Below are 18,896 nucleotides of genomic sequence, written 5' to 3'. Positions count from 1 at the left end.
GCCTGCCTCCATCTCTGCAGTGTGCCTTCCCTTCCCTGTGACTGCCGTGTGCAGATGTCTTCCAAGGAGGAGTGCATTTGGGACTCCAGATCCACCTCTTTTGTACTTCTGCAAACCTCAAGGTTTCCCCAACCATCCTTATGCTTCCCTCGTGCCAGGTTTTGCAGTCAAGATGGCTACAGTATGTGTTTAAAACAATGGAGTGTGCATTATGTCTCATATGTTTTGCATCTGGGTGGCTACTGTAATCCTAGAGCACGTTTTTGGCTATGGGGGATATGTAGAACGATATATGTTGCCGGCAGCATGCTCCAGGTGACATTGAGGGATGCTGTTGACTGAAAGGTGGAAAGGGCAGTTTCCGAGCACAATTCAAAGTGTTGGTGCTGACCTTTAAAGCCCTAAACGGCCTCGGTCCAGTATACCTGAAGGAGCGTCTCCACCCCCATCATTCTGCCCGGACGCTGAGGTCCAGCGCCGAGGGCCTTCTGGCGGTTCCCTCATTGCAAGAAGTAAAGCTACAGGGAACCAGGCAGAGGGCCTTCTCGGTAGTGGCGCCCGCCCTGTGGAACGCCCTTCCAGCAGATGTCAAAGCGATAAACAACTACCTGACATTCAGAAGACATCTTAAGGAAGCCCTGTTCAGGGAAGTTTTTAACATGTGATATTTTATTGTATTTTTGCTTTCTATGGAAGCCGCCCAGAGTGGCTGGGGAGGCACAGCCAGATGGGCGGGTATAAATAATAAATTATTATTATTATTATTCTCTAGAAATGTATGTGGTTGTCCCTTTCTGCATCGCTAGCATTCAGGAGCACTTGAGGCTCCAAAGCAGCCTCAAAAGTTCTGTTGACTTTCGAGCAGCACGTTGAAACAGATCCCCAGTTAGATTTTCCAACCTATCCCTTTCCTCCCTTGTGTTTCTTTTCCCCCCAAGACTAAAATTTACCTTTGCTTCTTCTTCAATTCCAGTACCTGACGCTCAATCCCTCGACCAAGAGAAAGAGCACGTCATCCCCCGATCGGAAACCTTCCAAAAAGCCTAAGTTGGATGGCTCTTCTCCAGGTCAGGGGCTAAGCCCCTCTCTGTGGTGCAGTGTGCACTTGAATAAGTCTATTGTGGGCTCTCCGCTGAAAGTCAAGAACTCCAAGATCCCCACAGAGGAGCTGGAGGAGGTGATGAAGATGATGTCTGCAGGGAAGCTTGGCAACTTCAACAAGAAACGACAGAGGAATAAGAAGCTGTTGAATGGGCAGAAGGCTACTGGGAAGTCCCGCTCCCCCAGGAAGGACTCCAAGATGAAAATGAAGCAGATGACACTGCTGGACATGACGACCAAGGGCACCCCCAAGGTGTCGCGAGCGCCTCGGGGCTCAGGAGGAAGCCCCAGGTCCTCTGGCAAGCCCAAGCACCTCCCACCCGCAGCTCTCCACCTCATTGCCTACTACAGAGAAAACAAGGACCGTGAGGACAGGAAGAGCGCCCTCTCCTGCATCATCTCCAAAACCGCCCGGCTGCTCTCCAGCGAGGATCGTGCCCGCCTTCCCGAGGAGCTGCGGGGGATTGTGCAGAAGCGCTTTGAGCTCCTCGAGCACCGGAAGAACTGGGCCTCCATGACTGAGGATCAGCGGAAGGAGTACTTGAAGAAGAAGCGGGAGAAGTTGAAGGAGAAGCTGAAGGAGAGAGCCAGGGAGCGGAGGGTGAAGGAGATGATAGAAAAGTTGGAGAAGCAGAAGCGCTACGAGGACCAGGACATCAAAGGGAACAACCTGCCCACCTTCAGGCTTGTGGACACTCCTGAGGGACTCCCCAACACCCTCTTTGGGGATGTGGCCATGGTGGTGGAGTTCCTCAGCTGCTATTCAGGGCTGCTGCTGCCAGACGCTCAATACCCCATCACGGCCGTCTCCCTCATGGAAGCCCTGTGTGCGGAGAAGGGGGGCTTCCTATACTTGAACAGGATCCTGGTCATTCTCCTGCAGACCCTGCTGCAGGATGAGATTGCGGAGGACTACCGTGAGCTGGGGATGAAGCTGTCGGAGATCCCGCTCACCCTGCACTCTGTTTCTGAGCTAGTCCGCTTGTGCCTGCGCAAGTCGGATGTGCAGGAGGAGAGTGAGGCCTCAGAGAACACGGAGGAGAACAAGGACCTGGCTGCCTTTGAGGACAACGAGGTGCAGGATGAGTTCCTGGAAAAGCTCGAGACCTCAGAGTTCTTTGATCTGAGTTCTGAGGAGAAGCTGCAGATCCTCGCCGCCCTCTGCCACCGGATCCTGATGACCTACTCTGTGCAGGACCACGTGGAGTCCAAGCAGCAGATGTCAGCTGAGCTGTGGAAGGAGCGGCTGGCCGTGCTCAAGGAGGAGAACGATAAGAAGAGGGCGGAGAAGCAAAAGCGGAAGGAGATGGTGGCCAAGAGCAAGGAGAATGGCAAGGAGGAGAGCAGCTATACAGGGAAGGGGGAGAAGAAGAAAGGAGAGGCTGTGGCAGCAGTGGCAACAGAGAAAGGGGTCAAGACGGAGCCACGGGTGGAGTTGGAAGCGGAAGACATGATCAGTGCCGTCAAGAGCAGGAGGCTACTGGCCATGCAGGCCAAGAAAGAGAAGGAGCAGCAGGAGATGCAGATGCGAGGTAATGGTGATTCAAGGCCCAGAAATGCCACTGTGGAAAGAGAAGAGAGGCTGTAAGCTCCTGTTCCTGCTGAACCTCTGATTCCAGCCTCTGCAGTGGAACCCCTAGGGAAGGGGGTGGGTGGGTGGAGTTTGTGGAGAGGGATTCCCTGCTGCTCAACCTTGGTGGAGGCCTGTGTTCCACTGATGTCACAGCAGGCAGATCTGAGCTATCTGTGTAGGTCTTCACCAGAAGCATTTTGTTCATAGAGGCCCCCTGGTTTGGTTGTTGATGTCATGCCCATCCCAGGTTTGGTTGTTGATGTCATGCCCATCCTGCTCCTTAAGGCCTCCAGTCCTGACACCCAAGCACTGTAAACATTTGCATAGTGACTGCCCTTTGCTCAGTCCCCTTTTAAGTGTGGGTTGGTGGTGGTAAGTCACCTGGGGGCTGTTTCACCTGCTCAGTATCTCAACAGTTGATGTCTGTAGCTGAAGGTGTACCTGTGTTCCATGGGACGCTGTGGTGCACCAGATCTGGATAATTTGGAAGTTCTGACCAGCTCTCATAGCCCCAGCCCCATGCATTTTCACTTGGCAGATGTTCCATCTGTGAACCAACCCTAAGTTTGGTTGCTTTTCTCCACCCCCACCCCATACAAAAGTGTGTGTGAATGCTTCCCTGATTGAAACAATGTGTGTTTCCTGATTGGCTCTTAATTGAAGGAAGAGATAGAGCCCTCTTATGAGAGAGCGAGTTAGTTTCTCACCAAACTTTAAAGGTGCAAGAGCTCACACTGCTGGGTTTTCTTCCTTTTTCTTTCCCACCAGTGAAGCTTGAAAAAGAAGCAGAAGAGGAGAGAATCCGCAAGCACAAAGCTGCAGCTGAAAAGGCCTTCCAGGATGGCATTGCCAAAGCCAAGCTGGTCATGCGCAGGACACCTATTGGCACAGACCGTAATCACAACAGGTAAGGGTGAGGAATGGAGAATCTGGCTGTGTGGCAGTTGGGAAGCTGCCCAGATGGACCATTTGGCTGTGTGGCTCAGTGGGGGTGGGGAGCCTGAGGCCCTCTAGATGTTGCTGGACTCCCAACTCCTGGCAGCTAGCCTGCTCCAGTGATCAGGAATGATGATGGGAGCCGGGAACTCAACCACATTTGGAGGGCTGCAGGGGAGAGCCCATCCCGGGGGGGAGAGGTAAGAAGTGTGAGTTCTGAAGTGCAAAACTCACTACACAGGAGCCCTGGAGGCGGAGAGCACATGTGGATTGCTGATGGTTAGTCCGTGGTTAGCCAATGTGGGGCCGTCCATATGTTGCTGGAGTCCCAACTCCCACCATTCCTCAGCATTGACCATGGGTAGCTGGAGCCAATGGGAGTTGGGATCCAGCCACACCTGGGGGACCACTCCTCTGATTGGCAGCAACTCTCCAGGGTTTCTTTAGTCAGATCATCATAGGAGCACAGGAAACTGCCTCATATCAAGTCAGAGAATTGATCCGTCTAGCTCAGTATTGTCTAAGCTGACTGGCAGTAATGGCTCTCGAGGGTTTGGTGGGATGGGTCTCTTCCAGCCCATGTGGAGATGACCGGGATTGAACCAGTGATCTTGAGCATGCAAAACAGTTGCTCTTTTCACTGAGCTACATGGGCCTTCTCTGTAGTCCAAGGAGGAGGCTTTTCTTCCCTTTGCTTCTGCTTGTTTCCCTCCTGCTGCTGCTTGAGACACCCATGTCTCTGCTTTGCAGCCTGTTCACAGCTTGCTCTGTTTGTAACTTCAGCTGGGTTCCTCCTGCCAGCACGTTGCTGCCCTTCCTGCATCTTGGTCCTATAAGGCACCCTCCTAAAGACTGTTATTAATCATCACAAGTACTGTACTGCCAACATTCTGCAGCCTATGCTTTTTCCTCATTGCCCTGGGTGTTTCTTGGCAAAGCTGCTCATCTCATAATACCTGGTGCCTCTCTCACACAAAGATCTGGAATCTGTCTGGTCTCTCTAGGTATTGGCTGTTCTCTGATGAAGTTCCCGGGCTGTTCATAGAGAAAGGCTGGGTACATGATGGCATCGACTATAACTTCATGCCTCCCCACAAGGAGGAGGAGGACGATGAGGAGGAAGAGGAGGAGGAGGAAGAGGACGACGACTACCACCAACAAGGCAAGGCTGACCATTCTCAGGTTCTTGGTGAAGTTGCTGGATGTATTGGGCGGCATTCATCTTGGAGTTGACCCATTGAAATTAATGAACACGGCTAAGTTAGGACCATTAGTTTCAGTGGGTCTACTCCGAATAAAACAGATGAATATCACTTGCTATATTTGAGAGTATGAGTTGCTGAATTTCTCAGCAAGAAAAGAAACTGAAGCAAGTTAATCATTAAGCAGCCTTTAATCAGAAATTGTCCTCCCTGGCCTGTGAAACAGCTGCCTCCATTTGGTGGGGAAGCAGGTGCTAGGGCTTTGCTGGGCCTTTGTTCACATCACTGGAGGCCAAGCCCTGTCAGCCAGCTATTCGTTTTCTTGTGCTGGACAGGTTGCTTGAAGCCATGTAATGAAGTTGTGCACTAAGCAACCATCCAGGAGCAACTGGCATGTTATTTTAAAGTAAGAGCCCACAGAGCAGCGTTCTGTAGAAGGCTTCTCTTATTTAGGGGCCCGAGCGCTCAGAAGACTTGCCTTGCCCCTGGAGTGCTCATTGGAAGCTGTGGGCAAATGATGACGATGACAGTGGGGCTCCTTGTTCACTGTGTGTGTGTGTGTTGCTTGCAGACACCCAGGAGAGCCTGGTGGAGGGCAGCGTCTTGAACACTCCGCAGGGCGCCCTACTCATCCCGGAAATCCCTGTGGAGACCACGGCGCCCAAGCAGGGACAGAACCTGTGGTGAGACTTGCTCTTGGCAATAGAGATGTGTGGGTTCTTGCCCACCTGTAAAATTGGGGATTTAGAGGTGGGGGGGAGCAGGCAACAGCTGGGAGGTGAGAGAGTTTCTCAGTGCTCTTCAGATTAGGATGGCTCCCTTGCACATGGCATCTTCAAAGGAGAGCCAGGCAGCAGCCCTCCTGGCTTGCAGAAGTGCAACCTGCACTTTGCCAATAGGCCTGCTGCATCCCATTGCATTTGACACCACCCCCATTTGGTGAAAAGGTTCCACTATGTGTTACATTTGCTTTGATCGGTTAACTGCTGTATGCTTGAAGCTTCTCAGCTACGCAGCTGAGCCTTGGGCTAATTGGCAGAAAGGCTTCTGGAATCTGCTCTGTACAAAGTACTCAGTACTGCAGGGTACAAGATCTGTTAATTAAACTATTGTTTAAAAGTGGCTTGAGAGCTGTGTAAAATGTAGGACTCACAGCCCCACCCCTGGGGGGGGGTGTCAGATTGACGGCTGGGCCCCTCTCTCCAGCTGAGCTGTTCGGGTTTGACATCCCATGCTGATGTGCCTCTTGACCAGCAGGGGGCAGTAATAGAAGTCCTGTTTGTGCAATGAGTCATGGTCACATTCCCTAGCTTATGGTTCAGCATTTAATCCCTCTTTTGCTTCAGGAAAAATGGCAATCCAGAAAATTTAAATTTACGGCAGCTTGGTGTGAGAGTTGAATATAGTCTTCTCTGATTGAAACATGTTTAAACGATTTGAAGACTTTGTAAGTGGCGTGGGCTGGTGAGAGACTGGGTTATGGGTGCCCACCTGTCTCTTGGGGTGAGTTTTATTTTCCTGCTGCTGAGAGTGGCATTGAGTAAGGTGTCTGGTCTCCTCCAGGTTTCTCTGTGACAGCCAGAAGGAGCTGGATGAGTTGCTGGCCGCCTTGCACTCGCAGGGGATAAGAGAGAGCCAGCTGAAGGAGCGACTGCAGAAGAGGTGAGGCCTCACGGGCTGTTTTTTGAGTATTGTGGAGGAGTGTCCCTGGATGCTGGTCAGGCAAGGGAGGGAGAAGAAGTTGGCATTTGATGCCAGGATCGTTTCGGGCTGGGAAGAGCAGTGTGGAGGAGTGGGGTGTTGTTTTTTGAAGCCATCAGGTCACCTCTGTGTTCTTTTTTGCGGCTTTTCTCCTTACGCAACAATCCTTTTCTTGGGGTGTGGGATTTACAAGATCACAAATCTTTCACATCTTGGACAAATGTTTGTGGATGGATAAAATTACTGAGTGGGTTTGCTGGTGTTGCTGCAAGTGTAGACTTTTAGGCGCCTTAGTGCTTTTAACAGACATTGTACATAACAATGCAATTGCAGCACTACATGAGGGATCCTTTATGGGCCATTGTATACTTCTGGACAAGACTGTGGAAGTATTTAAAAATTCTTTTAGGCACCAGCATTAAATCAACCCCTAAATTTCTGAGCATCAGTGTAAACCAGTGGTTTGGCCCAATGAGCTCACACTGCTGATTCAGAATGGCAAGTAAACATCCTCATGCTTGGAGTGTGTGTCAAAATACAAACCTTCAGGTTATAGAGCTGGATAGTTCTGCAGCCCTCATAAGGTAAACTGAGCATCGTCTATGTCTGAGGACCCTTGCTTAGGCTAGATAACTCTTCTGTAGAACTTGGAAGGTAACAGAGCATCTCCAAAGGCCCTACATCATGAGAGAGTCAGCTATACATAATGACCATATATTGTCTCCTCCCAGATATCAGGACATCACTCATTCCATTCACTTGGCTCGGAAGCAGAACCCAGGTCTGAAGTCTTGTGATGGCAACCAGGAACTGTTGAACTTCCTGCGCAGTGACCTCATCGAAGTGGCCACCCGGCTGCAGAAGGGAGGCCTGGGATACATCAACGAGGCAGAGTTTGAAGCCAAGGTGAGCACTAGCATTGCAAGAGGTGGGTGGCTTAACAGTAATCAATCACCCAGGCAGGGCTTCTGAGCTTGGAAGCAGCTGTCAAGTGTAGTCTTGCTGGCTCTGGGCCTTGGCTTCCAGGCATCCCTCTGGGTGGGCCATATAGCCCTGGGCTAGCTCTTTGCTTTGAAGTCCAGAAGCTCCTACTATTAAATGTGTCTTCTTTCACTGGTGGTATCTAAAGCAGACAACATTGGGAGACTTGCTTTGAATTGGGGCAGTGGTGAAGGATCCGCCTTCTAGGAGCTGGGGAATATTCCTGGTCCCAGAAACAGATGCACATTAATTGTTGCTGACCACGGGGTAGGCAGACTTTTGAGTTTGTAGCAGAGTTGAAGCCCTGATGAACCTCAGGAGCTGCTTACTGATACACTAGGGGGCTCAGACAAAACAGTGCAGTGTGCCACTGGCTAGGTTGGCTGGGGAAATGTCTCCAGGCCAGGCGAGACTTCTGAGGTCCCTGCTCTTCCAGCACAGAGAGGCTGTAGCCACGTTCTTGCCAGTTAACCCATCTGGGGAGCTCGCCTCTTAGTTGCTTGGATAAATGAGAGCTGCAAAGCCCCTCTGCACATGAGAAGGAAATCATAATGTGTTTGTGCCTTTTTGATCAGGTTTGCACACTGGAGAGCCTGAAGGATTTCGGGGAGTGCGTGGTTGCCCTCCAGGCCAGCGTTATTAAGAAGTTCCTGCAAGGCTTCATGGCCCCCAAGCAGAAGAAGAGAAAACATCAAGGCGGGGAAGATGCTATTGCCAAGGCAGAGGAGGTGGATGAAGAGAAGAGGGTGGCGGAAGAAGCCAAGGTCTGGATGAGGACAGATACAGTCGGAGGGAGGGAGGACGGGAGGATGGGCAGAGAAGCTTGGGCAGCTGGCGCGAAAGTGTCGCTGCTCCTGCAGGTTACAGACATGAATGGGAATAGGGGTGAAGGGATGAGGGCAAAGGCCTTTGCTTCCTTGCCAGAATTATGGCAGGGAAGATGCTTTCTCCCCTGTCAAACCAAACAAAGAGGAAGAAGCAGCTGCTGCCAGTTGAGCCTTCTGGAAGAACAAAACTGACTCCAATTCCTGAACATCTTACCTTGAATTAAATTGGGGGTGGGACTTGCTTCCAGGTAGGCTTGGTGAGTGTTGGGCTGCAAAGGGGATAATTCTCTGTTCTGAATGGAGAGACTTTCCATGAGGATCACTCACCAATTTCAGATATCAGAATGGGGGATGAAAGACCTTTTCCAGCTTGTCTTTCACATCCCCTGTGCTGTTTTCACTCTCCCAAAAGTCTCTGCATTGCCAGCAGCTGTTTTCCTGTGGCTCTGTGGCTCCTGTGAGCTGCCTGCCCCGCCTTCTATCTGTTTCTCATCCTCCCTATTGGGCCATTGGTGGTAACGGACAGTATTTAGATGACCAGTGGAAACACTGTGTGGACAGAGGCCAGGCCAACGGATCAGAAGGGCAAACTGCAGCCCACCAGGCTCTTGGGTGGCCACATGGCCCCAAGGCTGTCCTCTTCCCTATCCTGGTTCCTGGACAGCAGGTGATGGATGGCCTTGAATTGGCCTCATTTCGAGACAGACACTTCTGTCTCCTTGGCCATAAATTGCCCCACCTTTATGGCTGACAGATCCCAGTGTTGGTGTGCCTTGCAACTCTTTGTGTTTTGTTTGGTGCTTACTGTCTTCTGCCCAAGGTAGATTGCTGGGCATTGCAAAAGGTTTTCTTTCGACAAGACAGGCAAGGGCAGTTAGTGCTACTGGGGAAGGCTCCTCTGGGCCTCCCGTGTGCCCTTTGGCCCTTCAGCAGTGGGCATTTCTCTGCCTTTTTCTTCCCTTTTGTATTACCAACTGGGAGCAGATGCCTTTGATTGGGGCAGTGAGTCACCTGAGGGAGAAGTCCTCCCTCCCCCACCCCGGTTTTATAGTGCCTGGGAAGCCACACTGGAAGCTTAATGCTTTCTCCAGTGCCTGGATCTGCTGCAGATTTATCTTGGCCCATCATCTTAGCAGCCGAACTCTGGGAGGAGCTTCTTGGAAAGCTGATGTGTCTGAGAAGGCCCCGGGCACATTCCGGGGAGAAAACAGACAGGCTGATCAGGCTCCCAGCCTTCCCCACCGCCTTGGCTGCTGCCTCTTGCTCCAGGTACTGAACCTGGGAGCCATGAGGAGGGAATTCTAGACTGGGGCAAGCGAGCCGCTGTTTTTTTAGGTGTCCCATTCACACTGCACTTCCTCTGATTCAGTGGGAGGGGAATGTGCAACTCTGCAGAAATCCAGGTTTTGCTTGGCTCCTGAACTGCTGTTAGCAGCAGAGCTCAGCCATTCCCCTTGAAGCTCAACTGCCCTGACTAGGAGTAAGGAAACTGATGCTGTGAGCTTTCCCACTGCTGGTGCAGGAAAATAGGGCTGGGGGTGGGCACAGTGGTTGTGGACAAGCACCCCCCCCCCCAGTTTATCTGGCTCTTGATAGCTTCTGTCACAAAGGGTAGGTGTCCTGGCTGAGTGGAGCTTGGGCTAGAACCTGACGTGCCTGCATAGTTCTGACCCCTGAAGACATTCCAGACATGAGGACTTCTTCCTTGGGGCTGGGGGCTGCTGGCCCCTAGGCATCACCTCTGGGCTTGTCCAGGGCACCATTACTCAGAGGTGCCACTAGAGGGCAGGCCAGGCTCTTCTCGGGCTCTAGGCCCTGAACTTTGCCTCTCCAGCTGTCCCTGCAATTAACAGCTAAAGTTCTCGGCTGTTTGTTTTTCCCTGATGGACAAGGATTTGGTTTGGATTTCAAAGTCAAGAATGCAGCCCCCAGTTTCAGGCTGGCTGTGTGGGATATGTTGAGCAAGCCTTTGGGCCTCTGAGCTGGCGGTTGGGCAGCGGGTGGGGGTGGAGGAGAGGAATGTGTGCTGTCGCCTGAATGGCAGCTGCCAAGAGCCCCAGGGAAGGGCCGAGAATGCCTCTTGACTGCCTCCTCTGCCCCCAGGTGGCTTCCGCCCTGGAGAAGTGGAAGCTGGCCATCCGTGAAGCGCAGACCTTCTCGCGCATGCACGTGCTGCTGGGCATGCTGGACGCCTGCATCAAGTGGGACATGTCGGCCGAGAATGCCAGGTGCAAAGTCTGCCGCAAGAAAGGTGCGTGTGCCAGGCCTGGGGGCCTCCAGGGCGTGGGGTAGAGGGAATCATGCTGGGGTTGCAATGGACAGTTGCCCTCCCAGAGAGAGTAGGAGAGATGTGGTCAGTGCTTCCTCCCAAAAAGGCTATTGTAGCCACGGCATCATGCTGGCTTTTGATATCCCCTCCGCTCCCAAATGGGTGGGGCAGTGAGACCCTTGCAACAACAGTCCCTTTCTGGGTCCTTTCAGAGCAAGCATTTGGATCCTGTCATCCCCTCAGGGCCAATGCTTGCCCTTCATGGGTGTGAGCCCAGGAATTTCAGTGGGCCTACTCTGACTGGTCTCCTACCTGAGCTTCATTTCCCTCCCTTGATCCTTCTGTCTTTCTACTCCCTGTTAGGTGAAGATGACAAGCTCATTTTATGTGACGAGTGCAACAAGGCCTTCCATCTCTTCTGCCTGAGGCCGGCCCTCTACGAGATCCCCGAAGGCGAGTGGCAGTGCCCGGCTTGCCAGCCTTCTGTTGCCAGGCGCAGCTCCCGGGGCAGGTGAGGTTTCTTCTGCTGGTTAGGAAGGGGCAGCTGGCCTCAGTGTGGGCTTTGCTCCTCTCTTAAGGTCATGGTAAAGCATCCCTGGAAATTGGGACAAATGGGCTGGCCACATCTACCCAGACCAGGCCTTTTTCCTACCAGCCCCAGGTGGGAAGGCTGAATGCAATTCCAAAAGACATGTGCGTGTTCTTCAGTTCGGAGCATTGGATTCCGAGGCTGCTTTTGGCTTGGGCTGCTGGCAAGTAAAACCCACCTCAAGCTGACATGGCATAGCAAGGGAAAACAAGGTGGCCCACTGCAGGACAGGGCTGCTGAGGCCTCTGGTCTACCACAGCCTTTGAGGAAGCAAACTCCTGATTCTGGTCTGTTGAACCTTCCCTGTAGAAACTATGCTGAAGACTCTGTGGAAGAGGAGAGTGATGCTGGGGAGGAGGAAACCGATGAAGAAGACGACGATGAAGGGGAAGAGGAAGAGGAGGAAGACTATGAGGTGGCTGGATTGAAACGTACGTACTTTTTCTCTCCCCCACAAATGGGCAAACCTTCAGCCGGTGGAGAGTGAAGGGATCCTGTGTTGCCACAGAAGGGTAAAAATGTCCTCTTCCTAAATCTGGAATGACCGGTGGGCAATTCTGGGCTAAGGAGCTGCCTGCCAATGCCACCAAGCCATCAACAGCCTTATTGATGAGGGGGTGTTTTCTGGCTAATCATTGGATTGCTTGAGGCAGGACTAGTAGCCAAACTGGACTTTGCCATGCTCTGGAAGGAGGTCTGTCCTGGGTTTCCCACTTTATCCCATTCCTGAAATTGCAGGGCCCTCTTTCCTGTCTCACACAGGAATGCTTCACTTGGCGCGGTGAGGTGGAGGTAGAGACAGGGGTCTGAATTCAAACTGTGTGCAGTCAGTGGCTAGGGAAGCAAGGCTGAAATTTCTGGAAGCAGGTGGAAGCGATCGGCAATGCTAAAAAGTGCCATTATGTTTTTAATCGGAGCAGCCTTTGGTGGTGGAAATGTTTGAGGGCTGCAACCTGCATCCCAACATTCTTGGGCTTGGGGATTTTCCGGACTGTGTAATACTGTACAGAAGCAATTGAGATGTCACTGACGTGCAGGCCTGCCCTTTGACTGGAGCAGAAATGCTATGACAGGCTCACGCAGGCTTCTGAAATGCCAGCAGCGGATGATTTCACATGCCCTGGATTGCCGCAGAGGTGTTGCAGCAAGAGGACTGCCCCAGGCAGTTTCCCCTTGCTGTGTTGTCCGAAGTTGCCATATTTCCATCTATACCAAGGCTTGGCTATTAGCATAGATGTCAGAAAGCTGACTTAGGCAGAACCAAATGATTGTGTACGTCAGGGGCTCTGAGCAAACAGCTCTCCTGGAGAATGTGTTGGACTTCAGAGCTTCAGCAACGGTAAATGTGTTGCACTTCTCCCTTAATACCTTGTAGCTGACGATTCAGCTCCTAACACACACCCTGCCCATTACTTTGCTAGAAGCCAGTTTATTCATTCAGTTAGTGGAGCTGGGGTGGGGGTAGGTGATGTGTGTGAATGTTCCCTCTTGATTAGAGAGGTGAGGTGTGTGGGAAAGCCTTGGGCCTGGGAGAGGGCTGAGCAGAGAGCTCTTCTCTTTTGCTGGCTTTGTAGGTCCAGCGAGTCTCTTCCCACAGAAGACTATTGAAACGTGCAGTTCCCCTCACAACTACATGTTGTCTGGGGAACTCCTTGCCCCTTGATTCTGTTGCATGTGTAAACTGGCCACAAGTCTTGGATGGGTTCAGGTAACCATGTTAATGTAATGGTTATTATAATCAACTGGCCATCTGGTCTCTCTCTCTTAGGAAATTTCCATGACACCTGGTAACCCAGAGGCATGAAAGTCCTTTTTGTTGGGTCAGTTCTCTCTTAGTCTCTCCCCCCCCCCTCCCTTCTCATCAAATCCACTTAGGGCTGTAGCCAAATTAAACTTTCCTCAGAGTGGACCCGTTTAAGTCAATGGCGCTACATTATCTATGTCCTTTGTGCAATCTGAATCACATGGGGGAAGCTGCCCGCTGAGCAGGCTGCTACGGGGTGAGGTTTTGCTGAGGTGGCCTCGTGCATTGTAAGTGTGCCTGCTGGCGGAACTTGTCCAGGCTCCTTCCTGCCTAGGCCCAAGCGGGTCGCTGTCACTAAAAATAAAGCCTTAAGCCCCGGCCCCAGCTTGACGAGGCGTTTAATCAGGGGAAGGTCACTGTGGAGAAATCTCCCCTTTCGGCGGCGTTCCGCTTAATCCTGGGCGCGGTGTTGATCCTGAAGGCTCTCCTGAGGAATGTTGGACTGCCGGGCATGTAGCTCTGACTATGCTCTCGACCCAAGGGAGAGCCAGCTCAGGAGCCAGGTGCCCTGTGGCAGCCTGTCTGGTGGCTGTTTGGCTCCCAAGGAAGGCCAGCGCTCCTTCCGTTGCAGTGGGGTCTCCTTGTTCCTGCTGGCAGGAATCAATGCACACCCAGCGCCTACACAAGCTGCCTGCCCTGGTGGGTTAGGAGGTGCCTTAGCTCACCAGGACAGCCACTTGCTGGTGCCTGGGATGGTGCTTAGGCAACCTGTCATGTTTCTCTCGGGACATCTAAAACTGGTACTTGACTTGCTGGGAGAAGCTGGTGTTGGGGCTTTGCACTCTCTACTCTGTCAGCTGCCTTTAAGACCATAGCAAGGTGGCTGTCTTGTGTGCCTTCAGGGCAAGACCCTGGGAAGGAAGGAAGGCAAAGAGCAAGAAGTTTAGTCTTGTTCTAAAGCAGCAGACCGTAAAGAGGCAATTCCCCAATTGCACGCTCGTGCTGGCAAATGTGCTGTTTTCCGCGCAGAATGGTGGCAGGGGCAGAATGGGGGATCCCCTCACATAAGTGGGAAATCAAGGAAGAGCTGCAGATGGGTTAGCGAGGAGGAGTTTGGAGTCCATCATGAGTAATGTGCGGGTGGGGGATGCGACACCGTTTCCTTACTGCCACTTGGGCTCCCATCCCCCAACGACTAACTCCTTGACTGCCCTCTTTGTCTTACAGTGAGGCCCAGGAAAGCAGCCAAGGGGAAGCAAGGAGGCCCAGCGGCAGACCCTCCGAGGCGGAGCCGGCACCAAGGGAAGAAAAGGGCCCTGCACGGCACTCGAAGTTCCCGGCAGCGGCCGGCTCCTGTCAGCGAAGCAGACATGGATGAGCTGGTAAGAGCCACAACCCCCCCCCCCGCCCCACCCCCAGGTGACAGGTGCCTCCATGCATCTCCCCTTGCCAAGAGGCTCCTCCCTCAGTATTGTCCAGAGAGGTCTCTGGCTTGGCAGACTCGGGCCGGGCGGTGCAAATATGCCAGGCATCCCTCCAGGGAGGCTGTGTGTGTGCATCTCTCCCTTCTCCTGATGAGCAGGAAGCTTGTTAAAGGCTCTGAAATAGCCACCAGCGCTGCAGGAGCAGCCGTATGTCTCTGGCAAGAGGCGGGGGGGGGAGCATGGTGGGTTGTTGGCATTCCTGCAATGCAAAGCACTTGCGTCCCTTCCGATGTCTCCCTGAGGAGGACATTTGTTGCCCAGGTTGCCTATCCCTGAGCATAATTCAGCCAGCTTGCATTCGCTTGATGTTTCAAAGAAGATTGTAGGCCTTCATTCTCTCCCTCCCACCCCCCTTTGTAGTGTCTGGAGTGGCTGCTACTGCCTGCCTGCCTGCCTTTGTGGATTGTCCCTGTATCCGTTAGTGGCCACTTCTAGGGAGCGTGTTGCAGAGTGCAGTTTATGGGCTCACATGGGTCGTGCTGCTCTTTTGGCCTCCTCCCATCCTCAAATCTTGAAGGAGCAACACTCTCCACCTAGGACAGTTCATCCACTGGTTGTCCAAGGGCCAGGCTTTCCTTTCACTGCCAGCTGCTTCGTCTTCCCTTTGGCTAGCCCTGCACTGGCCCTGCTGCCCCTCCAGTCCCTTGTTGTGTGTGGAGGGCTGACCTTGGACCTTGCTCGCCTCGCTCCAGCGCAGCAGGGCACTCAGCTGCTCTTTGGCATCCCAAATCTGGCCACCAGGTTCCTTCCACAGCCTGCTGCGTCTCCTGCTGTAGGCTGTGTGCTGCTGGGCGGGTCACGGTTTCCCTCTTCACTGATCCCTTTGGCTGCTTTTGAAGCTCTTTGAAGACGCCTGCCGCCCCCTGGGGAGGAGTGGGGCTGCCTGGAAAGCGATCCGGCTGGCTCTCCTCTGGGCAGGGCTCCTGAAATCCAAGCTGGCGGCTTGTAGAGGTGGGGGGCACGTTCCTTGGCTGCCCCATCAAAGCTCTGGCAGCCGCCCCGTTTGTTTGGGGCTTTATTGCTGGTGGGCCTTGGAAGTCCTGAGTGTCGCTTTGTACCATGATCTTGGCTGTCCCTGCCCACCTGCTCTCCCTTGGGAGGCTTCGCTGAGCTGCTCCTCCCCACAGGCGCACCTGCTCTTCCCAGTCGGGGCCGCTTGGCGTGTGCCCTGCAGCATGTGCTGGCCTCCTTGGCTTCCAGGGGTGTGTGCTGGGCTAGATGCGGAGGGAGGAGGTTTATTCTGGGCAGCCTCAGGGGAGCTCTCTCACCTCCTCCTGTCTTCTCCCAGATGTACCCAACAAAGAAGATATCTCGCCGGCAGAACCTGGAGCTGCAGAAGTGCGAAGAAATCCTCAACAAGCTTGTCAAGTATCGCTTCAGCTGGCCTTTCAGGTGAGGTCCCAGGAGGGAAAGGCCCCTTGCTGAGCCCCACACAGAACCTACCCCACATCCTGCCAGGCTCCTGCTCTGCCCCCTTGAATCTGTGTTCTGGCTGTTTCACTTGGAGTCATTCTGGAAGGGCCCTCCTGCCTTCCATTCAGGAGGGTGGCGTTGACTGACGCACAGTGACATGGCACCTTCTGGGTTAGTGACACAGTGTGTCCAACACTGGGGTTAGTACCTAGCCCTTGTGGCTGGGAACAATTGGCAGCCTTCCTCCACAAACCTGCCTAGTACTTTCTTAAAGCTGCCCAAGTTGGTGGCTATTGCTGTGTCTTGTGACAGTGATAAGTAGCGCTGCTTAAACAATGTGCTGTGTGAAGTCTTTTCTTTTGTCTGTCCAAATCTCCAAGCATTCAGCTCTGTTGGATGGTCCCACTGAGCTCCAATATTGCATGAGTGGGAGAAAAACTCTTCACACTGCACATAATTTGATATATCTCTGCCTGGTCTCCAGCCTTTCTAAACCAAAAAGCTCCAAACGCTGGAGCCTTTCTTCATAGGGGAATTGCTACATCTCCTTTACCAGTTTGGTTGCTGGGTTTTGAACCTTTACATGCCCTACAGGCAGGTAAGGCAGGTAAAGGTCCAAAAACCAGCAACCAAACTAAGGCGAGTCAACCAGAATGGTCCACAATATTAAAAGTCCAGTTGCAACCCTCAGCTTGTACAGTGGCCTTGTGATACGGCCAATTGTATTTTCAGTTCCTTTCCTAATGATCCCCAAAATGGAATTCACTTTTTCCACACTCCACACTGGGTGTGTACTGAAACACTGAAAGATATCACCTGCGCAAATTGGGTAGAAACAATTAAATGATCACTGAGTGGGTATCATGTGAAACAGAATAACTGGTGATCCGAGGGGAGTTCCTTTGTAATCCACACCCACCTCCCCAAAATTTCCTCAGCTGTGCCAACCCTTTCCTGCTTCCCCCTGCCAGGAGGCTACAAGTAACCAGCATTCTGTGCAGTGTTTTTTCACAGGTGCATGGAGATTCTTGGCTTTTTCAAAAGAAGAGTTAGGCTCATGGCCTAGTGGTGGGGGACGGGAGAGGAGAGGGTTCCTTTCTGTGCCTCTTGCGCCTTGATGGTGACTTTTTCAGGGAGTGTTAGTCTCTGACCACTTGGACAGTAGAAACAGGGAGGAGTGGCAGGCAAGGGTCAGGCCAAGGCAGCCTTTGTGCTGATGCAGGAGCTGCCCACTAACCCTGTGTCCTTCCTTGGCAGGGAGCCGGTGACCACTGAGGAGGCGGAGGATTACTTTGAGGTGATCAGCAGCCCCATGGACTTCCAGACCATGCAAAGCAAGTGCTCGTGCGGCAGCTACCGCTCGGTGCAGGATTTCCTTTCTGACATCAAGCAGGTCTTTGCCAACGCCGAGCAGTACAACCAGAATGGCAGCCATGTCCTCTCTTGCCTGGAGAAGACGGAACAGTGCTTGATTGACATGATGCACAAACACCTCCCTGGCCACATGTACTCGCGACGGAAACACAAGCGGCCTCTGGCCCCACCCAGCCAAGGACTGGAGGAGGCGGATGGGGACAGCGACCCCGAGGCACTGGAGTACTCGAGGGGGCGGAAGAGGAAGAAATGAAGGGCCGCCCCCTCTCCACGTTCCGGACGGGATGCGGTTGGAGCCGGCTTTGCGCAGGCTGCAGCGAAGGGAGCTGGGAGGCGGCAGGGGCCACCTGGCTTTCCCTCAGCTCGCTCTAGCTTAACTCTCAGCAACTTTCTGAAAGCATTTGATCAGCCCTCAACTGGGAAAGATGGCTTAGTAATTCCTCAGCAGCAGCACAGGCAATTCTTGCAGGTTTTTAGAAGGCAGGAGGGCCAGGGGGATAAGTGGAGGGAGTCCCCTCTAGCCTGGGCACAGCAGGGGATGGGACGAGGGTCTCCTGAACCACAATGGTCACCTTCCTCTCCTCTGCGCTCCTGGCAGCCAGGGACAGGTCCAGGCTGCCATGCTCCACTTTGGATGCCCAACCCCATAGGCTGACAGATTGTCTTTCTTGACCAGCCCCCTTGAGCAGAAGAGGAAGCCGCCTTGGAGGGCGGGCAAGCACTTACTTTTCCAGAGTGACTCCCCCTTTTTTTCACCAGCATCTCTGTGCAGACCAGCTTTGGGGGTGCTTGTCTCTCTCCAGCCTCCTTATTTTGGATGCAGCAGAGGGAAAGTTGCTCTCCCCACCCTCCGGCCTCCCCTGCCCCAGGAGCAGAGTGTGATAAATCCTGCAGTTTGGCAGGAGGAACGCTGGTTCTTTGACTTTCAATCTTTATTTTTTTCTCTAGTTAAGATTCTTGTTTCCAGCAGTGACCTTGTACAAAACGCCTTGTAAGATACAGTCGTCTTTGCTCTGACATGTACTGTACAGTTTATATGAGGATGTGTTTGCTTTATATTCCTTCCTCCTGGCCCCCTCTATAAACCACTTGTTTTTTCTTAGATAAAGTAGCTGGGAGTTGGCCCAGGGAACCCATTGGGGTTGTACACTTCGTAGCTTCGTTCTTCCCTCTTTTCCTAGCCATACCCCATCCAGCCTGCCTCGTTCGTCTCCCCTTTCCTGATGTTGGAATCTGGATTGGGTCAAAGGAGGGTCTCCTTTGCACAATAATCACCCAGGTGGAGAGGCAGCTCTTTTCTGCCTTGGCCACCTCACAGTCTTCTGTTTTGACTTTCCACCATTTCAAGCGACATTTATTTCCCCACAACCTTTGAATTCAAGGCTGTGGGATTGCAAACAAGGAATTCTCGCTCTCCCTGGCCACTTTTTGCTTCTCCTGGTGCACGGGAGGATGTGGTGCTGAGGACTCCAGCCTGGGCTCTAGCACTGACAGACACACCTCTGGCGTCACTTGCAACCTGCCCACTTTCTCCCCTTCAGTTTTTGTTCTATCAAGCCCTACCAACCCCATCCCTTTCCAACCTCTACACGATGAAACATTTTTGGACTACATTTTTTTTAAAGAAAAGGTTGTTTGTTGGGGGAGGGGGGAATTCTGCTAAGGGCTGTACTTGTAATAAATTGGAAATATAAAAGCAAAA

At 52.7% G+C, this 18,896-nt stretch overlaps 1 protein-coding gene across 1 annotated transcript in view; it reads left to right on the top strand.

Moving 5' to 3' along the window:
- The window catches only part of BAZ1B (bromodomain adjacent to zinc finger domain 1B), a 30,607-nt gene extending 11,711 nt beyond the window's left edge, over positions 1-18,896 (top strand). Inside the window, exons 7-19 of the mRNA XM_083714305.1 lie at positions 974-2,633; positions 3,443-3,581; positions 4,615-4,772; positions 5,384-5,495; positions 6,376-6,474; positions 7,245-7,419; positions 8,070-8,258; positions 10,425-10,572; positions 10,954-11,101; positions 11,489-11,610; positions 14,151-14,305; positions 15,696-15,799; positions 17,078-18,896. Coding sequence (XP_083570431.1) covers positions 974-2,633; positions 3,443-3,581; positions 4,615-4,772; positions 5,384-5,495; positions 6,376-6,474; positions 7,245-7,419; positions 8,070-8,258; positions 10,425-10,572; positions 10,954-11,101; positions 11,489-11,610; positions 14,151-14,305; positions 15,696-15,799; positions 17,078-17,447 — 3,579 coding nt within the window. The 3' untranslated portion in view covers positions 17,448-18,896. The remainder of the gene's footprint in view (positions 1-973; positions 2,634-3,442; positions 3,582-4,614; positions 4,773-5,383; positions 5,496-6,375; positions 6,475-7,244; positions 7,420-8,069; positions 8,259-10,424; positions 10,573-10,953; positions 11,102-11,488; positions 11,611-14,150; positions 14,306-15,695; positions 15,800-17,077) is intronic.

Source organism: Podarcis gaigeae (assembly GCF_964106915.1).
Source record: "Podarcis gaigeae genome assembly, chromosome: 15".
Classification (NCBI taxonomy): Eukaryota; Metazoa; Chordata; class Lepidosauria; order Squamata; family Lacertidae; genus Podarcis; species Podarcis gaigeae.
The sequence above is the reverse complement of the archived record's forward strand: the minus strand, read 5'-3'. Positions and strand labels throughout refer to the sequence as shown.